A 26,275-nucleotide genomic window follows, 5' to 3' on the forward strand; every position below is an offset into this window, starting at 1 on the left:
CATTTTCTTAAGCTTCTTAATATTTTTTGAACCCAAAAGACATCTTAGTTTTTTTTAATGGGAAAAAGATTATTTTATTTTGAATTTTATTGGCTAGAAACAAATATTCTTTTATTTTGTTTGTTTAGGTTACTGACAAGCTGGATAACTTTTCCAGATGTAGTTCTTACTTGTCTCTTTTAATCATCTTTCTTTTTGGTATCTTTTATCATATCCATTTGAATTCTTATTTCATATAATAAAGATATTAATGATTTGTCATATTTGCCACTCTATTACATTGTTATGTCATTGAATACTATGTTTTAGGTGTTTTCCTTTGAACTTTTTTTTCCTTTGATCTTTTCACCTCTCTGTATTTGTATCACATTCATTTCCAGAAAATTCTGTAGCTGCAGGGAATTTCAGAGAACTGAGAATTGAAAGAATTTCTGGCTGCTTTAAGTTATTTTTTTTAATTTTTAACTAAATTTGAGAAGTTAATGTTTGTGAAATAATCTAAACATTTGTCTAAATGCAAATTGAAGGAGAGAGAAATAAATAAATATAACTCTTCCCAAAGAAAAATTTAATAATTTTTTACAACAGAAATGCATTGTATTACCTCATTTCCTTTGTTGATTTCACACAGAAAAGTACAAGCAGTTCTTGGCATTAAAGATTAGGAAAAGAAGAAAGTCATTCTGCTGTGACATCTTATTCCTTCAGATCTTGCTTTTTTTGCTCCAACAGTCGTTCCTTTCAATGAACTTCCCCTGCAAAGAGGGCCACTAGCACAGCAGTGGATTCAGGTAGGGCCAGAGAATGGCCAAATGATATGTCCACACCCTCAAAGAATTAAAGTTGAATATGTCAGAAGCCATGGTTTGAAGTCCCATAGACATTTATTTAACATAAATCCTTAGGTTAAAAAAAAAGAAAACCACTTGTTCTCTAAATACATCCAGATTTGTTGTCAATTTCAGGGTAAGTAATATAGTCCCAAAGAGGTTTACCTGCAGGCAGAAGTACATTCTTAGCTGAGTGATTAGATGTAGTTGCACCCCAGCTCTTGCATAAATAAATAAATATCTTTTAAAAAATGCTTTAAAAAAAACCCTAAGGTAGGCTATCCTTGCCTGGAAACATTCACCCACCCTCCACCCAACCCTGGTTTTTTTTTTCCCTCCTTTTCAGAACTCCAATTACAAATGTTCTTTTGGCATAAACATTCGATGAGCTTCTTTTAATCCTGCTGGCAGTAGCTCAACCTTAAAAAAGTCAAGGGACTGCCTCCTCTCAGTCACGAGCAGTGAGGTCATTATTCTTTTCCTCTGAGACTAGGAAAGCAGCTCTTCCCCGCTTCTATTTTGCCACATTTTAGAAAATACTGAAAGTATCATCATATAACTTCTCATTGAATCTATAGATTCTATTTATTTTATTTTCTTAATATGAATGCTGATTAATAGGTGAAGAATGTTGTAGAACTCTGTAATAAGAGGTGGCAATTTCAACATGCTACCTTCCACCTGGATGGAGAGGTTTCACTGACAGTTCAAGCCACTCACATGTAATAACAATATGATATATTGGGGAAGATCCACATTGCAATGATATAAACATACAACCCAATTGGCAATAAAAGGAGGAAGGTTAACAACTGCTCAGATGGGCTTCAGGAGACCAACAGGAGAGCAATGGTGATTGGTCCAGAACTTCCCAGGGTGTCAGCTCCTCTCAGAAGAGAGTGCTGCTCTCTGGACAGAGACTTTGGTGGCAGATGCAAAATCTGGAAAGCTCATGGGCAGTCTCAGGCTTAATTTAGTTTTTATATTTATACTGCTGTAGAGGGTATTATCAGAACCACCTTTGAGTTTTTCGGGCTTGGCTTCTCAGGATAGCTAGACTTTCATGTATCCTTGCCTCATATGTCTCCTTATTAATATCCTCTAAATAAGTGACCACTTTGATTTTAAATTAATTCTTCAGGGCTCCCTGGTGGCATAGGAGTTAAGGATCAGTGCTATAACCTCAGTGGACTTAGTTCTATCCCTGATCAGGGAGCTGACCCACATAAGACGCAGCAGACCTCTTCTGTCTCGCCCACTGCTCCCGTTAGCAGTGTATTTCAGTAGATCTGCCTGTAAAGATAGTTTTAGTAAGGTTTTTGTACATTCCACGTCAATTTAACATTTTAAACTTTACATCCAGAATTCTTAATTTTATTATTTATTGGCTATTTTTCACAAGCCTATTGCTTTAGTTGTCTGTTCTTTTGGGTTATTTTGTTTGTTTTCAAATATCCTTGTTCATTTATTCACTATATAGGATTTCTCCCCTCTGGTGTGGTCACAATAGTTTTTCCACCACCAATGTGCCCACAGACCTCCACCATACTCCACCAGGCTCTCCTCCCCTGCCCCTATTATCAACTGTCCCCTTTCCCTTCCCTCCCCCTCCCGAGTGTCTCAGATCTATGGTCTGCTTTCAAGGGTCAGTCTTAGACTTTGGCTTTGTCTGATCCTCTGTTAGTTTCTCTAGATTCCAGATGTAAGTGAAGCCATCAGTATTTATCTTTCTGGCTCACTTTGCTTAGAATGACCCCTTCCAGTTGCTTCCATGTTACTGCAAATGGCATGAGTTTATCTTTTTTGACTACTGAGTAGTATTCCATTGTGTATATATACCTCATTTTCTTGATCCACTCATCTGTTCTGGGGCATTTAACTTGTTTCCATATCATGTTTTTAAGATTTATTTATTTATGCATTCAAGAGCTGGGATGCAGGGCAGAGGTTGGGGGGGAGGGGTTGAGAGGATTCAGCAGAGACAGAGTGGGGAGCAGAACAGGCAGACTGATTGAAATACACTGCTGAGGGGAGTAGCGGGCGAGACAGGCGAGGTCTGCTATGCCATGTGGGTTAACTCCCTGGCCAGGGATCAAACTCGTGCTGCAGTGATTGCCGATAGCTTCATAGTGCTGAGACTTAACCCCTTGCATCACCAAGAAGGCCCATTTCTATCTTAGCTATTGTAAACAGAGCTGTTATAAACATAGGAGTGCAGGCTTCTTTTTGAATTAGTATTTTTGTGCTCTTTAGATAGATGTCCAGGAATGGAATTGCTGGATGATGTGGTGAATCCATTTTTAGTGTTTTGAGGAATTTACACATTTCTTTCCATAGGGGCTGGAACAGCCTACATTTCCACCAGTAGTGTATGAGGTTTCCCTTTTCTCCACATCCTCACCAGCTCTTCTTATTCCTGGTCTTTTTGATATGGACCATTCTCACAGGTGTGAGCTGGTGTCTCATTGTGGCTTTGACTTGAATTTCCCTGATGAAAAAATATGTCTGCTGGCCATCAGAATGTCTTCTTTGGAGAATTGCCTAATTAGGTCTTCTACCCATTTTTTGATTGTGTTGTTTTCTTTGTTGAGTTGTGTAAGCTCTTTGTAGATCTTTATATCACTCCTTATCAAATATATGGTATGCAAATATTTTCTCCCATTCAGTAGGGTGTCTCTTTGTTTTGTTCACTGTTTCTTTCGCTGCACAAAAGCTTTATAGTTTGATATAGTACCAATTGTTTATTGTTTCCTTTATTTTCCTTGCTGCTGGAAGTGAGTCCACAAATATATTTCTGAGGTTTATGTCCTGAAGTGTTTTGCATATGTTTTCTTCTATGTATTTTATGTTTTCAGGTCTTAATCCAAGTCTTTTATCCATTTTGAGTTGATGTTCATGTATGGTGTGAAATAATAGTCTAGTTTTTTTTTTTTTTTTTTGCATGTAGCAGTCCAATTTCCCTGGCACCATTTATTGAAGAGGCTTTCCACACATTTATGGACAATTAATATATGACAAAATATACACTGGAACTAGTTGTCTGTTCTTGACATCCTTATCTTGGACATAAAATGTTGAGATCAGATATGATCAATCTTTCCCCTATGGGTAGAGCTTACCAACAAATAAAAGAACCTTCAGTAATGATTAAGAACTAAGATTTCCCAATAGATCATTTTATTCACAATGGAAAAAATTAATGATGAGTTTAGTTTAAAAAATCAGGAATTTAATTTCTGCTTTTTCATTAATTCATTATGTGATACTAGGCAAGTCATTTAATTTCTTTGTCCTTTGGAGTCAGGGAACTTGAAATTCGACCCCTGCTTATAAGCTTTATGATATGAGCAAATTATTTTGTTTTTCTAAGCATTTTTTTCATCTATGACTATAGTAATAATGATATCCAGAGTTGATATAAGGATTAATGTCTCAATTTAAAGATAAAGAAATTCAAATGGAAGCACATATGGAGGGGACTCTCTGGAAGAGGAGACTTAGCCTTCTTTTAAGAGGCTTCATACATGGTTACTGTTATCTCAGCGAATGTGCCAAAATTGAGGGTATGGTCTCTAGCCTGACAGGTTCATAGTGTTACTTTATTAGTCTATGTGTTTAGGTTAGTCTTCTTTCACTGCTTTATTTTTCTTCATAGAGCCCATCACACCATGACACATTTCATATTGAACTTTGTTTTTGCTCTCTTAATCCTTGCCCCCATTATTATATACACTCAAAAAATGCAGGGAGTTAATTTTCTTTATTTATATTCATATCCTCAGTATCCAGAATAGTGCTGGACACAAGGTAACCGGTGCTCAATAAAAATTTGTTGAATTATTAGAGAGATAGCAAAGTAACAATTATAACAGGCCCAGACACTCATATGCTAATGTACTAGTGACCAGGACAATGTCTCCCTCCCAGACTTGTCATCCCAGACTTGCCAGGGAAATTCAATAGTAATCTGAAAGTCAGAGTTCCTGAGGAAGACAGAATCGTTTGAGGGAGCTTGAATAAATGAAAGGTATGCATCTTTGTGTGGGAGAGGCTAGGCCTCTGCTGCATCCAGCTCACAGCAGAAATTATCTTGTTAATGGGCCCCTGTGCATTTAACGAAGTGTGGTAGTTTTGATTCAGTTGACCTTATTTCTGGGTTTCCAGGGCAGATCAACCTCCCATCACATCTACGCATCCTTTTCCCGGGTGAGTTACCACAGTCCTTCAGGTTACAGCCAAGTCTGGCAGACTCACAGGGTGGTCCTTTTTATAGAACACAATGCTGAAATGTCTCTGGTTTAAAGAAGCACTTTCCTTCCACTTTGATTTTTCACAAGTGCTGCCGGGGTAGAAAGCACTCTGCTCCAGAGTACCTGCTCTATAAGGCAGTCCCTGCTACTATTACACCTAGGAAATGATTTTGAAAAAATCCATATTGTGATTATTTTCTGTGATACCACTTGAGATCACGGTGATCTTGTCACACTATCTTAAAATGGTCTGTTAAACTTACAGTTGTGGTCCCTGAAATCAGGACTGTTCCCAATCCAGAGCTAAAAGCACCATGACAACACTTTTAGGGGCAGCTGGAGCCTGTACTGTCCAACTGTTATAGGACAGGGAGAGGGGCAGCCCAAACCCCGCAAACCTGCCTATTCTAAATGGGTTCTGCCATCCGCCGCATCAACACAAAACATAGGAGACTTTAATGGGAAGGAACTTTAATACAACTAGGAAAACAATACAGGAAAGGCAAAGAGTCTAGTTTCTAAATGAAGCACCCAAAGTTACCCGTCCCCTCATGGGTAAAACTCCATCCATATGGGATCGTCCCAGAACAAGGCCCCAAAGCCTGCCACAAGTCTAAAGCATCTTCCAGTGGGGACCCACAGAAAAGGGTCAGAAACAACCAGACAAGCCCGGAAGGAAAAGAGCAAAATCAACATCAAGATAAAAGCTGCCATTGTCACCTCCCCACGGGTCTCACCCACATATGTGTCACCCAGTCCATGACCAAAAGATAAGCGCAGTTTCTTCACGTGTCTCTAGGCTCCATGCGCCTCCTCCAGGTCTCCTTCTGGCTCCATCCTGCTTCCTTCCTTCCTCAGTATCCTCTGCAGCTTCTCCTCTTCCTGCTCAGCTCCACCCTCCCTTGGGTGGGGCAGGGAACCTGGAACTTCCCCCTTTCCTGGGGACCACCCTGTTACACAACCATCCAGGCCTCTCCTTGTAAATACAGTTGACTCCGAAGTACATGGGTTTAAACAGACATTATATGTGTGTATTTCCTTGTAAGTAAAGGATATAAACCAAAGGTATCGCTGCATACAAGTACAGTAACAGAAATGTATGTGCTCTTAGGATTTTCTTAATAAGTTCTTCGTCATAATTTAGTGTAAGAATATAGTATATCGGGCCTTCCCTGGTGGCGCAGCGGTTGAGCGCTGGGCTGCGAAGCTGCCTGCAGCCTCTGCAGCGCCGGTTTGATCCCCGGCCACGGGGCAAGGGTCCAACATGGCACGCAGACCTCTCCTAACACGCCCGCTGCTCCCCTCAGCAGTGTATTTTGTCGGTCTGCCAGTTCTGTTCCCCACTCTGGCTCTGGTGAATTCTTTCACCCTCCCGTACCCAGTGCTTGTATAAATAAATAAAAAAATCTTTAAAAAAAAAAAAGAATACAGTATATCATATATATATATATATATATATATATATATATATATAACATGCAACAGATATCTTAGATGGCTGTTTATATGATCATTAAGGCTTCTAGCAAACAGTAAAGGTTGGGGGCAAAGGCTTTATGTCTGTTTTCCACTGTGAGGAGACCCTGGCACCCCAAGCCCAGGTTCAGAGATCAGCTGTACTCTCCAGTTTTTTCTCAAGAAGCCCCTCCCAATGTCTTCCCCCACTATTCCTTCCTCACTCTAGTACTAGAAAGTCTGACATCTTTTTGCCTGTTTTTTCCACCCCAGGATTCTGTAACATCCTGGTTGCATATACTGTCACTTTGTATCTTTTCTGTAACACCTACTGGGCTGGGAGCCTATATGTTGTTTCACTGTATAATTTTGGAGAGTATGTGGAAGGAAGCAAACTGTGAATGGATAGTTTTTATCCTGAGTAGGAGGTGTTGGTATGATACATATGCGTGTGTAATTTTCCGAGGACTTCAGGAAGAAGCCGTCTTAAGATAAATAGAATCAAGACGGAAAAATCATAATGCCTGACACGTGTTGTTCTGTTTTAGGTGATCCTTTAGGGATTAAACCTTACTTTCCATGCAACTGGTTGTCCCTTGGTGAAGGCCGAAATGATATGCTTCTTTGTTCTCACTATGAATCGATGTTTCTTTTCACTCACTCAGCTTATCAGCAAATACTCATTGTTTCCTGAGAAATCAAGGTTGGATACAAAATTACTTGTACTTAACTAGGACCTCAGAGGTTCTCTTTTCACATGCACATAAAGAGGCCATTTAGCCCATGTTTTAGGGGTTCTCTGAGTCAGATTAAGTACTTGTACTGGAAGAAAGAGACTTTGTTTCTAGGAGGATATTGTTAAAAGCCTGCATTTCAGCAAATGAACAAATAAATCTGACATGGTAGGAGGTAACTGTAGCTCAACAGCCTCCTGTGTAACAGTACTGGGAAAGAGCTCTCAAGGAAGGTTTCAAAGAAACTGAAGTCTTCGTTCAGACTAGTGTGATGCCTCTCCTAATATGGTGCCAGTTTGATGCACGGTGCTGGAAGCCAGAGGGAAACTGGTCTGATATCCAGGACCTCAGGTGTCTGTATTAATCTCTCAGACCCATTCAGCAAAGTCTCTTTTAATTTTGTTTTTTTTTTTTTTTTTTTTTTTTTTTAAGGACTATTTATTAAATTAATAAGGAAGAGAGCTAACTGTTAATTAAATATACAAACACTAATGTACATGAAGATAAACTGTACAGCATTAGCTTTCTCATTTGTTTTAAATTACAACTAACCACTGCATAAACTCGTTCCTGTAGGTCTTAAAGGTTTTTTTTTTTTTTTTTTTAATAAATTTTATTGTTATATTCCCCATACAATTGCAGCCCCCCATTCTGACCCCAATCCCTCCCCTCCCGCCCCCGCCCCCCTAAAAGTGTCTCTGGTTCATAGTTTTTTGTTGATTTTGATTTTCACTTTCTTATAGTTATTCATTTTCCTGGTCCATTATTTAAGTTTTCTAGATTCCTGCTATGAGTGAGACCATCCGGTATTTTTCTTTTTCTTTTTGGCTTATTTCGCTGAGCATGATCCCTTCCAGCGCCATCCATGTTGCAGCAAATTGCATGTGTTTATCTTTTTTGAATGCTGAGTAATATTCCATGGTATATATGTACCACATCTTCTTGATCCAGTCATCTATTTTTGGGCATTTGGGTTGTTTCCAAAGCTTAGCTATTGTAAACAGTGCTGCTATAAACATAGGGGTGCAGGTGTTCTTTGGAATTGATGTTTCTGTGTCCTTTGGGTACATACCTAGGAGTGGAATTGCTGGGTCATATGGAAGCTCTATGTTTAGTAGGTCCAGAAATCTCCACACAGCTTTCCACAGTGGTTGGACCAGTTTGCACTCCCACCAACAGTGCAGAAGAGTTCCTTTTTCTCCACACCCTCGCCAACATTTGTTGTTGCTAGTTTTTTTAATATGTGCCATTCTCACTGGTGTAAGATGGTATCTCATGGTAGTTTTGATTTGCATTTCCCTGATGACAAGTGATGTTGAACATTTTTTCATATGCCTGTTGGCCATTTGCATTTCCTCTTCAGAGAAGTTTCTTTTAAGCTCTTCTGCCCATTTTTTGACTGGATTATTTTCTTTGTTGTTGTTGAGTCTCATCAGCTCTTTGCAGATTTTTGTGATCAGTCCTTTATCATTAGTGTTGGGTGCAAAAATGTTCTCCCAGTTGGTGGGGTTTCTCTTTGTTTTTGTTATTGTCTCTTTTGCTGTGCAAAAGCTCTTTAATTTGATATAGTCCCAGCTGTTTATCTTTGCCTTCACTATCACTGCTTTGGGTGATGTGTCTGTAAAGATGTCTTTGATGTGCAAATCACGTAGTGTTTTGCCTATATTTCCTTCTATATATTTTATGGTTTCAGGTCTTATGTCTAGTTCTTTAATCCATTTTGAGTTGATTTTTGTGTATGGTGTGAGGTGGTGGTCAAGCTTCATTCTTTTGCATGTAGCGACCCAGTTTTCCCAGCACCATTTATTGAACAAACTTTCTTTGCTCCAATGCATAGTCTTTGCTCCTTTGTCAAAGATTAGTTGACCATAAATCTGTGGGTTTATTTCTGGATTTTCTATTCGATTCCATTGGTCTGTATGTCTGTTCTTGTTCCAATACCATGCAGTTTTGATGATTATGGCTTTGTAGTATAGTTTGAAGTCTGGGAGTCTGATGCCTCCATTCCCTTCTTTTTTTTTCAGGAGAGCTTTGGCTATTCGGGGTTTTTTGTGATTCCATATGAATTTCATCAATAATTGTTCTATTTCTTTGAAGAATGACATTGAAATTTTGATTGGAATAGCATTGAATCTGTATATTGCTTTTGGAAGGATGGCCATTTTAATAATGTTTATTCTTCCAATCCATGAGCAGGGGATGTCTCTCCATTTCTTTGTGTCTTCTTCTATTTCTTTTAACAGTGTTTTATAGTTTTCTTTGTATAGGTCCTTTACCTCTTTTGTTAGATTTATTCCCAAATATTTGATTTTTTTTGTTTCAATAACAAAAGGGATGGTCTTTTTGATTTCTTCTTCTTCAGATTTATTGTTTGTGTATAGGAAGGCTACTGACTTTTGCGTGTTGATTTTGTATCCTGCCACTTTACTGAACTGATTGATGAGTTGAATTAGCTTTTCTGTGGAGTTTTTGGGGTTCTCCATGTATAATATCATATCGTCTGCAAATAGTGATAGTTTGACTTCTTCTTTTCCTATTTGGATTCCTTGGATGTCTTTCTCTTGTCTTATTGCCCTGGCTAGGACTTCCAGTATTATATTGAAAAGCAATGGTGAGAGTGGACATCCTTGTCTTGTTCCAGATCTTAATGGAATTGCTTTCAGCTTTTCACCATTGAGAATGATACTGGCTGTTGGCTTGTCATAGATGGCCTTTATGATGTTGAGGTATGTTCCTTGTATCCCAAGAACTTCAAGGGCTTTTATCATGAATGGGTGTTGTACTTTGTCGAAAGCTTTCTCAGCATCTATTGATATTATCATATGGTTTTTATATTTCTTTTTGTTGATGTGTTGGATAACGTTGATTGATTTTCGGATGTTAAACCATCCTTGTGCCCCTGGAATGAATCCAACTTGGTCGTGGTGAATTATCTTATGGATACATTGTTGGATTCTGATAGCTAAAATTTTATTGAGGATTTTTGCATCAGTGTTCATTAGGGAGATTGGCCTGTAGTTTTCCTTTTTTGTGTTGTCCTTGTTCGGTTTTGGTATTAGTGTAATGTTGGCTTCATAGAACGTGTTTGGTATTGTCCCTTCCTTCTCAATTTTTTGGAAGAGTTTGTGAAGGATAGGCACTAATTCGTCTCTGAATGTTTGGTAGAATTCATTTGTAAATCCATCAGGTCCTGGGCTTTTGTTTTTGGGGAGGTTTTTGATTACCATTTCAATTTCGCTAATTGTAATTGGTCTGTTTAGGTGTTCTATTTCTTCTTTATCTAGCTTTGGGTGATTGTAGAGTTGTAGGAATTTGTCCATCTCCTCTAGATTGTTAAACTTGTTTCCATATAACTGTTCATAGTAGTTACTGATTATTCTTTTGATTTCTGCTGTGTCCGTTGTGATTTCTCCTCTTTCATTGATGATCCTGTTTATTTGTGCTTTCTCCCTTTTTTCCTTTGTGAGCCTGGCTAGGGGTTTGTCTATTTTATTGATTTTTTCAAAGAACCAGCTCTTGGTTTCATTGATCTTTTGGATTGTTTTTTTAGTTTCAATTTCATTTATTTCTGCTTTGGTTTTTATTATTTCTTTTCTTCTACTGGTTTTGGGGTTTTCTTGTTGTTCTTTTTCTAGATCTTTGAGCTTCGAGATTAGGTTGTTTCTTTGCGTTCTTTCTTGTTTCTTGATGTGAGCTTCTATTGCTATATATTTTCCTCTTATTACTGCTTTTGCTGCATCCCATACATTTAGGATATTGGTGTCCTCCTTGTCGTTCAATTCAAAAAATTTTTTAATTTCTTCTTTGATCTCCTCATTAGTCCAATGGTCTTCCAGTAGTGTGGTTTTTAATCTCCATGAGGTAGGAAAGTTCCTTGCCTTCTTTTTATGGTTTATTTCTAGTTTGATGCCTTCATGGTCAGAAAAGATGGTTGATATGATTTCAATCTTGGTGTATCTGTTGATGTTTGTCTTGTGCCCCAGTATGTGATCGATCCTGGAGAATGATCCGTGTGCGCTTGAGAAAAATGTGTACTCCGTTTTTTTGGGGTTTAGTGTTCTATAGATGTCTGTTAAGCCCAATTGCTCTAGGTCTTTATTTAGAGCTTTGGTTTCTTTACTTATTTTTTGTCTTGTTGATCTATCCATTGTTGATAGTGGTGTGTTGAAGTCTCCCACTACGTATGTGTTTTCTCTGATGTCTGTTTTCAGAGAGGACAACAGTTGTCTGATATATTTTGGTGCTCCTTCGTTTGGTGAGTATATGTTAATTAGTGTTATTTCTTCTTGAAGTATTGTCCCCTTGATCATAATGTAGTGACCATTGGGGTCTCTTTTTATCTTTTTGAGTTTGAAATCTGTTTTATCTGATATAAGTATAGCTGTTCCTGCTTTCTTTTTTGGCCCATTTGCTTGTAGGATTGTTTTCCATCCTTTGACTTTGAGCCTATTTTTATCTTTTGTAGCTAAATGTGTTTCCTGGAGACAGCAAAAGGTTGGGTTTTGTTTCTTAATCCAGGCTGCAACTCTGTGTCTTTTTATTGAAGAGTTTAGTCCATTTACATTTAGAGTTAATATTGATATGTTAACATCTGTATTTGCCATTGTGTTTGTCTTTCCTTTGATTTTATTTATTTATTCTTTTAATAACTTTTTTTTTTTTGGCCTTCTTTCATTGTTATTCGTCGCTCTGAGGTTCTGGCTTTAGGACTCCTTGTAGTATTTTTTGGAGTGGGGGTTTAGTTGCAATGAAATTCCGGAGTTTCTGTTTGTCTGGGAAGGTCCATATTCTTTCTTCAAAGAGGAAGGAGAGCTTTGCGGGATAGAGTATTCTTGGTTGGCATCTGTTTTCTTGGAGTCTGTTGACTATGTCCCTCCACTCTCTCCTTGCCCGTAGTGTTTCTTCGGAGAAGTCTGATGTCAGCCTGATTGGTTTTCCTTTGAATGTTATCTGTTTCTTCCCTCTTGCCAGCTTCATTATTTTTTCCTTGTCCTGGATTCTTGGGAGCTTTACTATTATGTGTCTTGCTGTATTTTTCCTTTCGTCGTGGAAGTTTGGTGTTCTTCTTGCTTCTTGTATATCAATTTTCAGCTCCTTCTTCACATTTGGGAAGTTCTCTTCAATTATCTCTTTGAATATTTTCTCTGTTCCTACATCTCTCTCCTCTCCTTCTGGTATTCCTATAACTCTTATATTTCCTTTCCTCATGGAGTCAGATAGTTCCCGAAGTCTTTCTTCGTTCTTTTTCCTTCGTACTTCTCTTTCCTTTTCTGTTTTGGTTCTTTTTATTTCTGTGTCTTCAAGATTACTTATTCGTTCTTCCATTTCATCTATTCTGCTTTCATTGCTTTTCCCAGAATTCTTTAGTTCTTCCATTAATTCTTTGATCTCCTGCATTTCTTTTACTTCCCTCTTTAGGGACTCAATTTCTTTCTTCTGACCATTGTTTTCCCTCTCTAGGGACTCAATTGCATTCTTCTGATCGTTGATTATTTTTCCCTTATCATTGTTTTCCTTTATGACTTCTGTCAGTTTTTTAATCACGGCAATTTTAAATTCTCTTTCTGGAAGGCTCAGAAATTCTTCCAAGTTATTGTCGTTGCAATCTGGGGGCTGGCTTTCTTTTTGTGGTGTGCTTTTTCTCTGGAGAGTTGCTAGGTTGCGTGTGGTTCTTCTCCTCCCTACTGTCTGTTTTCTAATTTGCCGTATGCGTTGGGACACTGTGTTGTTGGGACTTGCCGGCATCTTGGGTGGGCTTCTCTGTTCCCCTCTGGTTCTTCCAGGAGTCATCTGTCAGTTTCAAGCAGCCTTTACTGGAGAAAGGTCCCTGTTCTAAAATGCCGATGTGGGGACACACTCCCCTGTGCGCCTGGTCTGCCCCGGCGGTGGGTTCCTGCTCCCCTCTGGGCTTGGACTGCAGGCCAGAGGGGGTCTGGCGTGGGCGAACTTCCCCCGCTCACCTCTGGCTCCTGGGGAAGCCTTCTGCAGGTAGTCTTTACTGAAGAAATGTCCCTGTTCTAAAATGGTGATGTGGGACACATTCCCTGCGCTTCTGGTCTCAGGCACTCTATTCTGCGCGCCTGGTCTGCCCCGGCTGTGGGTGCTCGCTCTCCCTGTGGGCTCAGACTACTTGTTCAGAAGGGGCCCGGTGTGGGCTAACTCCCCAGCTGGCCACTAGCTCCTTCAGTAGCCTGTGCTGGGGTCAAGTCGCTAGGTGGCACCAGAGATCTCTCCTAGAGCCCTTGGGGAGCTGATTTTCCACCCCGTGGGACAGGGAGCAGAGCGGGGATGGTAGGGTACACCTCAACGGCTTTAGGGTGCTGTGTCTGTCTTGTGCCCCACCGTCGTGGGGAACCCACGCCCCTAATTTCGTGCCCCGGGTCTCAGTTCCAAAGCCCTCAGTTCCAGGACGCGGGCTGTAGCCCAGATCAGTGGCGCGGGAATGGCGCCTTTTGAATCCCGCTCCCCTGCCTGGGCGCCTTGTTCCTGCTCACTCAGGGAGGGCCTCCGCCCGGGTCTCAGTTCCAAAGCCCTCAGTTCCAGGACGCGGGCTGTAGCCCAGATCAGTGGCGCGGGAATGGCGCCTTTTGAATCCCGCTCCCCTGCCTGGGCGCCTTGTTCCTGCTCACTCAGGGAGGGCCTCCGCCGTCTCCCCGCAAGCCTAGGTCGCAGGCGCGGGGACCTGGGCAGCTGCAATCCGAGCACCGCTTTCGCGCAAGCTTACCGGGCGGGGGCGGCCGGGGCTGTGTGCTGGTGCTGGTCTCCTCCTGGGGGGCGGGGCTCTCTTTTTAATGGCGCGTGGAGCTCACCTCCGCGGCGGATCCTGCAGGGTTCGCCTCAGCTCCCGTTCACGGGGTGTGGTGGCTGCAATAGTTCCTTTCCACTCACAGTCCCACTTGCTGTGTCCGTTTTTCTTGTTGGGCGTTTTGGTTTGTTGTTTTCCTCCTCTCTGCCGGTCGGAGAGTGCCGCCTCTGTGGGCGGGGGAGGGGAGCAGGGTTCTGCGCTTCCCTCCCTTCTCGTCCTCTTTTATGGCAACTTTCTTCTTAGGGCAGTTTGCTGGAGTCGTCCGTTTATCTTCCGTGTCCCAGTTCTCACTGGGACCTGCCGCTTTTCCTCCCTATTAACTTTTTTTAATGGGAGATCTTACTCGCAGCGTCTCCTTGCCGCCATGTTGCTCCGCCCCCCTTTTAATTTTGAATGGGATTGGAAATGGCTGCAGATGAATTAAGGATGCTCTGTAATGTGAAAGACTTTTTCTCTCTGTGTGGGGGTGCTGTGTGTGAGAGAGTTTGTAAACATTTAAGCACAAACTACTAAATTAGAAACTCATGTTTTGATTGGTTCTTATTACTGAATTCCCGAGGAAAGAGTTGAGTAAAGAGAGCAAGGGTGTTTGAGACTTTTTTGAGCTGGTTTCTTCCATTCTCCCCTTCTTCCTTGCCTACTGTCCTAACCTGCCCCCCTTGCTTTTCTTCTTTTGTCCTGTCTTCTCTTTTTCTCCTTCTTCTTTGCCACAAATAGGTTGCAAGCATCTCTTATATGCCAGGCACTGTGTTAGGCAATGGGGTGAGTGAGACCAAAACAGCAACAGTCCCTGCCCACATAGCACTTTTATTCTTTTTTTAATTATCTTTAATATAATGTGTTTGAAAAGATGTTGAATTTGTCCCCAAGTGTAATTTTTAAAAAGCTATTCAGGGGGCCTCCCTGGTGGCGCAGCGGTTGAGCGCTGAGCTGCGAAGCTGTCTGCAGCCTCTGCAGTGCCCGTTCAATCACCGGCCGCCTGCAAGGATCCCACATGGCGCGCAGACCCCTCCTGCCGCGCCTGCTGCTCCCCTGAGCAGTGTACTTCTTCGTCAGTCTGCCTGTTCTGTTCCTCGCTCTGGCTCTTGTGAATTCTGTCACCCTCCCGCACTTCTTTTTTTTTTTTTTTTTTTTTTTCCAGTTGTATTTTTATTTTTTTATTTATTTATTTTTTTAATAAATTTTATTGTTATATTCCCCATACAATTGCAGCCCCCCATTCTGACCCCAATCCCTCCCCTCCCGCCCCCGCCCCCCTAAAAGTGTCTCTGGTTCATAGTTTTTTGTTGATTTTGATTTTCACTTTCTTATAGTTATTCATTTTCCTGGTCCCTTATTTAAGTTTTCTAGATTCCTGCTATGAGTGAGACCATCCGGTATTTTTCTTTTTCTTTTTGGCTTATTTCGCTGAGCATGATCCCTTCCAGCGCCATCCATGTTGCAGCAAATTGCATGTGTTTATCTTTTTTGAATGCTGAGTAATATTCCATGGTATATATGTACCACATCTTCTTGATCCAGTCATCTATTTTTGGGCATTTGGGTTGTTTCCAAAGCTTAGCTATTGTAAACAGTGCTGCTATAAACATAGGGGTGCAGGTGTTCTTTGGAATTGATGTTTCTGTGTCCTTTGGGTAAATACCTAGGAGTGGAATTGCTGGGTCATATGGAAGCTCTATGTTTAGTAGGTCCAGAAATCTCCACACAGCTTTCCACAGTGGTTGGACCAGTTTGCACTCCCACCAACAGTGCAGAAGAGTTCCTTTTTCTCCACACCCTCGCCAACATTTGTTGTTGCTAGTTTTTTTAATATGTGCCATTCTCACTGGTGTAAGATGGTATCTCATGGTAGTTTTGATTTGCATTTCCCTGATGACAAGTGATGTTGAACATTTTTTCATATATCTGTTGGCCATTTGCATTTCCTCTTCAGAGAAGTTTCTTTTTAGCTCTTCTGCCCATTTTTTGACTGGATTATTTTCTTTGTTGTTGTTGAGTCTCATCAGCTCTTTGCAGATTTTTGTGATCAGTCCTTTATCATTAGTGTTGGGTGCAAAAATGTTCTCCCAGTTGGTGGGGTTTCTCTTTGTTTTTGTTATTGTCTCTTTTGCTGTGCAAAAGCTCTTTAATTTGATATAGTCCCAGCTGTTTATCTTTGCCTTCACTATCACTGCATAGTCAACAGACTCCTCCCGCACTTCTGATGAGGGCTGCTTCGCCATGTGGGTTGCTCCCTGCCTGGCTGGGGATCGAAATCTTGCTGCAGGGGCTGCGGATTGCCTCACAGTGCGGTGCTCAACTCCTTGCACCACCAGGGAGGTCCTTTATATATCTTTTAGGTAAAAATTGCTTTCCTTTGCAAAGTAGTTTTTTAAACTTCTGTTTACTTCTCTCTCTCTCCATATATGTATATGTATGGGATTATGTGCATATCAAAAATAATTATCCTTTAGGCTTACTACTTGGATGCCTATAAAATTTACTTTGTTATTATAAATGAAATCATATTATTTTCACTTACATATTTCCATGCTCAACATTTGAATCAGGCAAACAAAATCTGAATAATGTCATTGACAAGTTTAGATAATTATCTCCATGAATTATAAAATAACTAACATTTGTTGTTTAAATTTTACTCTCTTAGGAGTGCTTATGTTTAGATTCTCAGCTACCTTTTAATGGAAGACTTGAGAGGATTATTTAAAAGAATTTTGTGTACATTTAGTTATTAAATCAGCTTAAAGATGTTTGTAAAATTTTAGATTTTTGTTAATTGAAGACCTGTTTGTTAAGTCTTTGGTTAAATACAATTGAACAACTTAAAATTCAATTTTCACAAAGTTTCAATTGGTCATAAATGAGACAATTCAATATATATATAATTAGATGAAATTTTAAAATTTATGCTTTTCTCACAATGTTAGTTCTAGATAAATATAATCATTAAAGGTAAAGAAAAAAGCATCTGTTGTTTTTTATTTTAAATGAATAATTAGGTAGAAATGTTAGCAAAAGAAAATAATTTATTTAATTATAATAACAAGCATTGAATAAAAATGCTAACAGGGCCTCCCTGGTGGCACAGTGATTGAGCACTGGGTTGCTGGGTTGCGAAGCTGCCCGCAGCCTCTGCAGCGCCGGTTCGTCCCCAGCCACAGGGAGACGGTCCCACATGGCGCACAGACCTCTCCTGCGCCCGCTGCTCCCCTCAGCAGTGTACTTCGGTCCTTCTGCCTGCTCTACTCCCCGCTCTGGCTCTAGTGAATTCTCTCACCCTCCCGTGCTTCTGACTGTACCCAGTGCTTGTATAAATAAATGAATAAATCTTTAAAAAAAAATGCTAACAACTTAAAAAGAAATAATACTGCTAACTATTAAATTATTAATCTTATTACTATTATATGACAAGTTGTTAATTTGCCTAAAATCAAAGAAAAACAAATTAAATACAAATGCATTTTCTTATCAAATTGAAAATGAAAATGTTTTAAATTATATACAAATCCTTAATTTGACTGGATTGCTGAAGTTTGGTACAAATATAATGTACTTTTTATATAACAATTTGGTAATAGAGTCATAAAAATGTTTATATCAAAGATTTATAGACAAGATATTAACTCAGTATTATTTATAAGGGTGATATTTAAAAATATTGTGGCTATCAAAAATAAACTTGGGGAATCACATTTTTTTAAAGATTTATTTTGTTTTAATTACTTATTTATTTATTTATTTATTTATACAAGCACTGGGTACAGTCAGAAGCACGGGAGGGTGAGAGAATTCACCAGAGCCAGAGCGGGGAGCAGAGCAGGCAGAAGGACCGAAGTACACTGCTGAGGGGAGCAGCGGGCGGCAGGAGAGGTCTGCGCGCCATGTGGGACCCTCCTCCAGTGGCCGGGGAGCAGCCGGGGATCGAACCGGTGCTGCAGAGGCTGCGGACAGCTTCGCAACCCAGCGCTCAACCGCTGCGCCACCAGGGAGGCCCGGGGAATCACATTTTTAAAGAATAAGAGCTGATAGCTTAAAACAATATTCAGAATATATTAATAAGACAGAATATATAAGCATAGGTACAGTGTGACAGAAGTTTTCATATATATGGATATAGAAACAGTAATAGTGGTATGGTAGAATAATACAATTTTTAATGTTTTTATTTTTCTTTCCAAATTTTCCATGATGTGTGTGCATTTTAATAGCAGGAGAGGTAAATATACATTCTCTTCCCCGACAACACTAACTGGATCACTTAATCTTTCCTCATACCCCTCAAACCATGATCTAACTTTCATTTCAGAGGAGAAAAAAATAAAACAAAGATATCTCATGTAAATCAATGATTTTTTTTTAAGATTTATTATTTATTTATACAAGCACTGGGTACAGTCAGAAGCACGGGAGGGTGAGAGAATTCACCAGAGTCAGAGCGGGGAACAGAGCAGACAGACTGATGAAGTACACTGCTGAGGGGAGCAGTGGGCACAGCAGGAGAGGTCTGTGAACCATGTGGGACCCTCACCCGGCGGCCGGGGATTGAACTGGCGCTGCAGAGGCTGTGGGCAGCTTCGCAGCCCAGCACTCAACTGCTGCACCACCAGGGAGGCCCTAAATTAAATGATTTTTATGTTTAGACAAAAACCTTGTCCTGAATGTTTTGATAATTTGATTTTCTGTATCAATTGACTCATTTTGCATGAATAATTATTCTTATTCTATAAAAAACTTGCATAGCAATAGCCCATATAAGTTAAAGTGTATGGAGTTTGATGTAAATTTCTTATGGGTTTCCAGAGTGTGCCAATATATTTTATAAATAGCGACACTTGCTAAAACTCACCCCAACCCTGAATAGCATAGAGAGTTATGCCATATGAAAGACAGTTATCTGATTAGGGAGAATAAATCCTAAGATTTGCAAAGCTGCTGTTTTTATATAGGATAATAGCAGTGACCTCTCTGGTCAAAATAATTATGAAGGTTTAAACATATGTTGATGATCATTTTTTAAAATTATTATAAAGAAATTACAATCTACAAATTTTATTCCTAGCTAAAACGCATAATATAGTTAAAATATAATTAAAATGTTTCATTCAACTTTCTGTTCCTTATCATAATTGCTTTGTTTATTTCTAGTTTGCTTTCTAAATTCCATTCATCTCAAGCTCTGCATCAAACAGCTGAAATGTCTCAATATGATTTAACAACATTTCAAGTATTTTTATTCAATTAACCTTTTTCTTTTTTTTTTTTTGATTGTTTTCTCTGTATTAAGTATAAATGGTTTACAAAGGACTTCCCTTCTATGGAGGAATGGGGGGGGGCACATTTCCTAACACCACTTCATTGAGTCTTACAATTCTTTTATGTAGTTGAGAGGTTATAATCCTGTGTCTTCATTTATACAAAGGTGAAGAGAAGTTTTTTTTGTTTGTTTGTTTTTTGTTTTTATTTAAATTTTATTTTTATAGTCCCCATACAATTACAACCCCCTTATTTTTACCCCAAACCCTCCTTTCCCCACCCCCCAACCCCCACAGAGTGTCTGGCTCATAGTTGTTTGTTGATTTTGATATTTTTGTTCTTATAGTTATTCTTTTTCCTGGTCCCTTATTTAAGTTTTCTAGATTCCTGCTATGAGTGAGACCATCCGGTATTTGTCTTTTTCTTTCTGGCTTTCAATTAACCTTTTTCTTAAAGACATTCCTCCTGGATAACTTCAGGTCATTTCCTACCAAATGCAAATGAGCACTGTTCCTATTTCTGTCACTGTTGATTAGATTTGCTCTGCTATCAGAGCAGGAGAATTTAGAGATCTAACCATTTAGTATTCAGATTTTGTTTTAACTCTAAAATATGTGATAGGTTTTTCAACCCAAAGTGGCTTCTGTCTAGTTGGATTTTTCCAGTTTGTGTGTAGTGAGGGCAGTGTGTAGTGAGGGCAGACCCCTAGGTCATTATCTATATGTATTTAGGGTGCAGCTGCTCCTTAAATTTCCAGCCAGACCTTCTGCCTTCTGCATTCTTTTTCATGCTTGCTTAACACTTCTGGGAGTATTTGTTAATTATTACACCTGCACGCTTAGATTTCAGCCTTATCGTCTCTGCTTCTTCACATACCTCTAATTATCTTTTCAGAATTATTGTTCACCACTCACATTCAAGATCTTTGTTCTTGCAAGTTAATAGATTAAAATCTTTATGATGAAAATGAGAAGGAACTGAAATAAAGAATGTCATCAATCAATCATTTTTTTGCCAGAGACACTGATTTGTTTAATTTATTATTAGTTTTTGTTGTTTAGTACTACTTTTGGTGATGATTTGGGACAACTTAGAAAGAATAATGGATTTACCATGACTATTCTGACAATACAGTCTTACTTTAACCTTTGATCAGTGTATAATTCATGTTAAGATAGCGTTTATTGAATATAGGATATTGCATATTTGAAAATAATAGTTACAAATAGTTGTTATAATATTTACAAGGCAAAATTGCAGTGATTAGATGACCTCAATTTATTATTTACTATATGATAAACTTTGGATATTAGCTATAGACATATACAACATATAAATGAGTAAGTGTTATATCAGTTTTTGCAGAAAAATTGAGAATCAGTGTAAGATGCAATACACTGTTTAAATTTATATAGAAAAAAGTAAAATAAACAGACTTATTCTAAATAAATGTGATGGAGCTGAAAATGCAAATTCAAATATACATTTAATAGTTTTTTTACCAGAAATATGCTTTCTTCCTTATTGATTTCTTTTTTTTTTAAGATTTATTTATTTATGCAAACAAGAGCTGGGGTACAGGCCAAAGGTGTGGGGGGGTGAGGGGATTCATCAGAGACAGAGTGGGGAACAGAACAGGCAGATTGACTAAAATACTGCTGAGGGGAGCAGCGGGTGAAACAGGCGAGGTCTGCTGTACCATGTGGGTTAGCTTCCTGGCCAGGGATTAAACTCATACTGCAGTGGCTGCAGATAGCTTCATAGTGCTGAGTCTTTTTTTTTTTTTAATTTTTTACATCATTTTTCATTTTTGTACAATGTATGTATGCATTTTCATCTCAATTATAGTCCCTGTGAAATTCCCACCACCCGTTCACCCGTGTACCATCACTATAGTCCCTTGTGCTCTTCCCACCCCTGTTTTCATCCTCCCTTCTCCCCCTCTGCAGAATGTCTCCAGTTTACAGTTGCTTGTTGATTTTTATTTTTACTTTAATATAATTACTTTTTTTTCCCCGATCCCTTATTTGGTTCCTCTACATTCCTCCTATAAGTGAAACCATCGATATTTTTCTTTTTCTTTCTGGCTTATTTCACTGAGCATGGTCCCTTCCATCTCCATCCATGTTGCTGCAAATGGCATGAGTTTATCTTTTTTGATTGCTAAGTAATATTCCATTGTGTATATATACCACATCTTCTTGATCCAGTCATCTATTTTTGGGCATTTGGGATGTTTCTATAGCTTAACTATTGTAAACAGTGCTGAAAAAAACATAAGGGTGCAGGTGTCCTTTTGATTTAATGTTTTTGTGTCCTTTGTGTAGATACCTAGGAGTGGAATTGCTGGATCATATGGAAGTTCCATTTTTAGCACATTGAGGAACCTCCACACAGCTTTCCATAGTGGTTGGACCAGTTTGTATTCCCACCAGCAGTGTAGGAGAGTTCCTTTTTCTTCTCACCCTCACCAACATGGTGCTGAGTCTTAACCCTTTGCGCCACCAGGGAGGCCCCCCTTCCTTATTGATTTCAACCAAAACAAGATTTCAGTAATCTGGAATTTAGATTACAGTAAAGGAGCTTTTCCCAGATGTGGATAATAAAAGCTGTATTACTTTGGACTAGTGTTGGTGTTAGTTTCATTAGCACTTGGATAGGGTTCTGCAACAGACTTACATGTTTTTGTTGTTTTCATTCCTTTCTTTTGATGCATATATGTAACTTCTGGGTATTTGCCCCTTTAATAATAGCAGTGAAAGAAAGAATTGAGAACTGTAATTAATAAATTACAAGTAAAATGTTTTCTTTTTACAGAGAGAAGGCGAAAAGGATCATCAAGTGCGTTTGGCAATTGGAAATGGTGTAAGGCGTGATGTATGGAGAGAATTTTTAGACAGGTTTGGAAACATTAAGATGTGTGAGTTTTATGGAGCTACTGAAGGAAACATTTGTTTCATGAATCACACTGGGAAAATTGGATCAGTTGGGAGAACAAATTTCATTTACAAGGTAAGTACAGTACTTTATTTACAAAAGAAATATATTGAAGCATGTAAACTATCTTTTGGACTTTGCTGGTAAATAATATAACATTTTTAAGTTGAGAATGTCAATAAAGTGAACTTTAGGAGAATTGTGGTGCTTATAAGTAATGAAAACTTCAACCATGTTCTTGGTTTTCCTTTCTAAAAATGAATGACACCCAATTCTTTCTTCAGTTTTCAAATTAAATGATATAATATGTAAAGAGCTGATACATGGTAATTTGCCTCTTTCCATTTCCTTTGGGTATTCTAAATTCACTATTTCTAGTTACCTTTTGTTTTTATATCACTTGAAAATTATATGTAGTATTCTGGTACATGATTGCTTTAAATGCCTATGTCAAGATAACAATAGAATCTTAAAATAAGCAAAAAAACCACATTCCTAGCAGTAAAAGACAAGTAACTGATTTCTCAGTAGCAATCATGCAACACAAAAGATAACGGACAGGTAATTTCCACTGTCTTGGAGAAAATAACTGTCAAAATAGAACTCATTCAGCAATACTATTTTTAAAGAATAAAGCTGAAAATATAAGAGAAAGTCTCAGAATTTATATAGCAATAGTTTTATAACCTCAAGGGAAAGTAAACAAATCCGGAATCATAGTAGGATATTTTAGTACATCTTTTTCAGTGTTTGATAGAACAGCAGCAACAAAAAAAAATCTGATACTTGCTTAATTGGTGTCCCTGAAGAATAAGCAAAAAATAACAGATCTAAGAGAACAGGATTATTTGAAACCGAGTAGAAGAAATGTTCTTAAAATAAAGATTTGGATCATTAAAAGATTAGATTGTGTTCCAGAAAAAAAAAAAAATATGGCACAGAATCATCCAAAAAGTGTAGTCTGGGTAAATTATTGAAAAAAAATCATAGAAGTTACAAGGAGATGATGAGATAGAAAAAACAAGTGATCTATAAAGTATAGGGTGAAGATGGAAAATATCTCAGGATTGCCTCCAAAACAAAATACTCATTGCCAGAGAAAAAGGGAAGTCATGTTTTCACATAAGAATTTTAGTCCTGGGCCTCCCCTGGTGGCGCAGCAGTTGAGCACTGGACTGTGAAGCTGCTTGCAGCCTCTGCAGCACCGGTTCGATCCCTGGCCACCGACGAGGGTCCCACATGGTGCTACAGACCTCTCCTGCCGTGCCTGCTGCTCCCCTCAGCAGTGTATTTCATCAGTCTGCCTGTTCTGTTCCCCACTCTGGCTCTGGTGAATTCTCTCACCCTCCCACGCTTCTGACTGTACCCAGTGCTTGATAAATAAATAATCTTTAAAAAAAAAAAAGAATTTTAGTCCTGAAAAGGTTCTTCAAGTATAAAGGCAACCGCAAAGTGTTCTCAAAATTTTAAGATATCAAAGAATATAGTAGTACCCATGTATATATAGGAATACAATGTTCCCTCCTGAAATTCACTGAGTGCAAATTTCTGGCCAACCTGAAGATAAAGCAGAATTTAGAAATGGATGTAATTACCTTCACTTAACAGATTTTATGGCAAGCATTGCATCCTTTAAACACAAGAAGATCCACTAGTTTACAGTTGCATATACAGATGGAATGGAATGGAAAAATCCTGACAGTTTGAAAATAAATATAACACTAACAAAAATGGGAGTTGGGTGGGAAAAAGGACTGGATATACATGCTAATATTCCATGGCAAATCCATAGCCACAATATAAAGATAGAATATGGGATCAGCACTTTCTAAACATTTTTATGAACTTTTTTGTCTTTACAGTAGACATCTCTCAGGGTCTAGAGAATTAGCCAACCACAAAGTTAGGGAACAGTCCACACAAGACCACCCTTGCTTCTGACATCACCTTCGGGTTGGGGAGTCTCTAAGAGCACCCTTAGGTTTGCTAAATAACTGGAAAGACTCACAAAGTTCACTGAAACCTGTCACATGCATAGTTACCTCTATTACATCTAAAGGATACAGACTAAAACCAGTCAGGGGAAGAAGCCGCAGGGCAGAATCCAGGTGAGTGTCAAATACAAGGTGTTGTCCTCCTGGAAGGAGTTAGGCTGACATTGCTCTCTGGAAATCCTTGTGTGACAATATGCATGGAAAAGTGCCAGCTAGAGAATTGAACCCAGCCTTGGTATCCAGAGTCTATTTTGGGATTTGATGATGTAAATCTAATTGGCTGCTTTCATGGCTGACCTCCATTCCCGCCCTTTAGGTGGTCAAGCTGGGAGACTCCGAGCCCTCACCCTACATCACATTATTGGTATAACTCAGAGGTGATGCTCTTCACCATATTATCGCTATCTGATTGCCCAAGACATTTAGGCAAACAAATAGTCCCCAACCCCTCATGACATTGCAAGAGTTTAGCGATTATATTCCAGAAACTGATAACAAAGCCAGACCTCTTTTTAGGCAAGGTTATATTTTTTACCACACAGAAAGCAAACATCTTTTGCTGATGAAACATTTTAGCTTACTTTAATTCCAATTTCTGTAACTTCAAGCAAATTTAAACTGCATTTATTAAAATGGTCTGGTTTCATTTTTCATAAATTATTTTATTAATCAGTTTCCTCCTTTTCTCTCTGTAGACTTAAACACGTTTGTACCTGATGTACATTAAATGCATTCATTTTTGTTAAATATTTTGTATATGCCTGGCACAGTGAACACAATGGGGAAAAAAAACACATAAATTTTCACCCATGTGTAAGTTTTATTCTCTTGGAAAAAACAGAAAGTGAGAGAAATAAGTAAAATACACTCTGTATTAAGTACTTTTAAGTGCTAAAAAGGAAAACGAAATAGGAAAAGGAATGTGTGAGTGTTAGAGGGATTTTTGCAACTTTAGATAGAGTAGCCAGGGAAAACCTCTTTGAGAAAGTGGCAAGAAAGGGAAGATTTTGGAAATAGATGTATCAGGAATTCAAAGTGGATTCAATAGTCAGCACAGGACCCTGAGGTGGCTGCATGCCTAGCGTGTTTGAGGATAGTAGTGAGATTATGTTGGTGACAGGTCAGAGAACAAAGATACTGATCTGAAGGTTGAGTGGATCTTTTCTCTTTAATGGGATCACTTTGACTGGATGTTTAGAGATACCCGGTTTATGATGGTTAACTTTTGAGTGAGATTTGAGGAAATTCAAATTTTTCTTAGTTTTCTGTTTTGCTTGATCTTTTTTAAAGAAATGTTTTCTTTTATACATAGATATATATTTTTATAAATTTTATTTTTGTATTCCCCATACAATTGCAACCTCCTTATTTTCACCCCAATCCCTCCCCTCCCCGCCCCCACCCCCTATAGAGTGTCTCTGGTTCATAGTAGTTTGTTGATTTTGATTTTCACTTTCTTATAGTTATTCATTTTCCTGGTCCCTTATTTAAGTTTTCTAGATTCCTGCTATGAGTGAGACCATCCTGTATTTTTCTTTTTCTTTCTGGCTTATTTCGCTGAGCATGATCCCTTCCACCACCGTCCATGTTGCTGCAAATTAACACAACTCTCAGACCCATTTAGAACTATGTTGTTATATAACTGCACATACACATTTAGGAGACTTGACTTTTGTAATCGTGTGTGACCTTTTGAAGGAAAGAAGCTCTGATTCAGGCTCTGTCTAGATGTTGTGACACATTCAAATTTCATTTGGATTATAAATTATTTGGTTTCTGATCATCAGTTCCCTGTAGCTAATAGCAGACGCACTGAACAGTGATTTGGAGTAGTGGAATGAATCTCTCCCACACACATGGTTGCCAAATTAATCTGAAAGCAAATAACCCCTAAAACTGATATCACCAGCTTCTGGGGAATTGTTTTCAAAAACTGAAACATGTTGAAACAAGAGAGAAAAGAATGGGTAATGAAGATTCCTCTGTTCTTGTTTGGCCAAGATGATAAATGCAGTTC

General features: G+C 38.8%; 1 protein-coding gene across 1 annotated transcript in view; it reads left to right on the top strand.

Moving 5' to 3' along the window:
• SLC27A6 (solute carrier family 27 member 6) overlaps positions 1–26,275 on the top strand; it is a gene marked incomplete at its 3' end in the record, with an annotated part of 56,765 nt that overhangs the window by 16,548 nt on the left and 13,942 nt on the right. The window contains exon 5 of the mRNA XM_084252505.1: positions 22,145–22,339. Coding sequence (XP_084108631.1) covers positions 22,145–22,339 — 195 coding nt within the window. The remainder of the gene's footprint in view (positions 1–22,144; positions 22,340–26,275) is intronic.

The sequence above is a fragment of the Talpa europaea genome (genome assembly GCF_964194135.1).
Source record: "Talpa europaea genome assembly, chromosome: 13".
NCBI classification, from domain to species: Eukaryota; Metazoa; Chordata; class Mammalia; order Eulipotyphla; family Talpidae; genus Talpa; species Talpa europaea.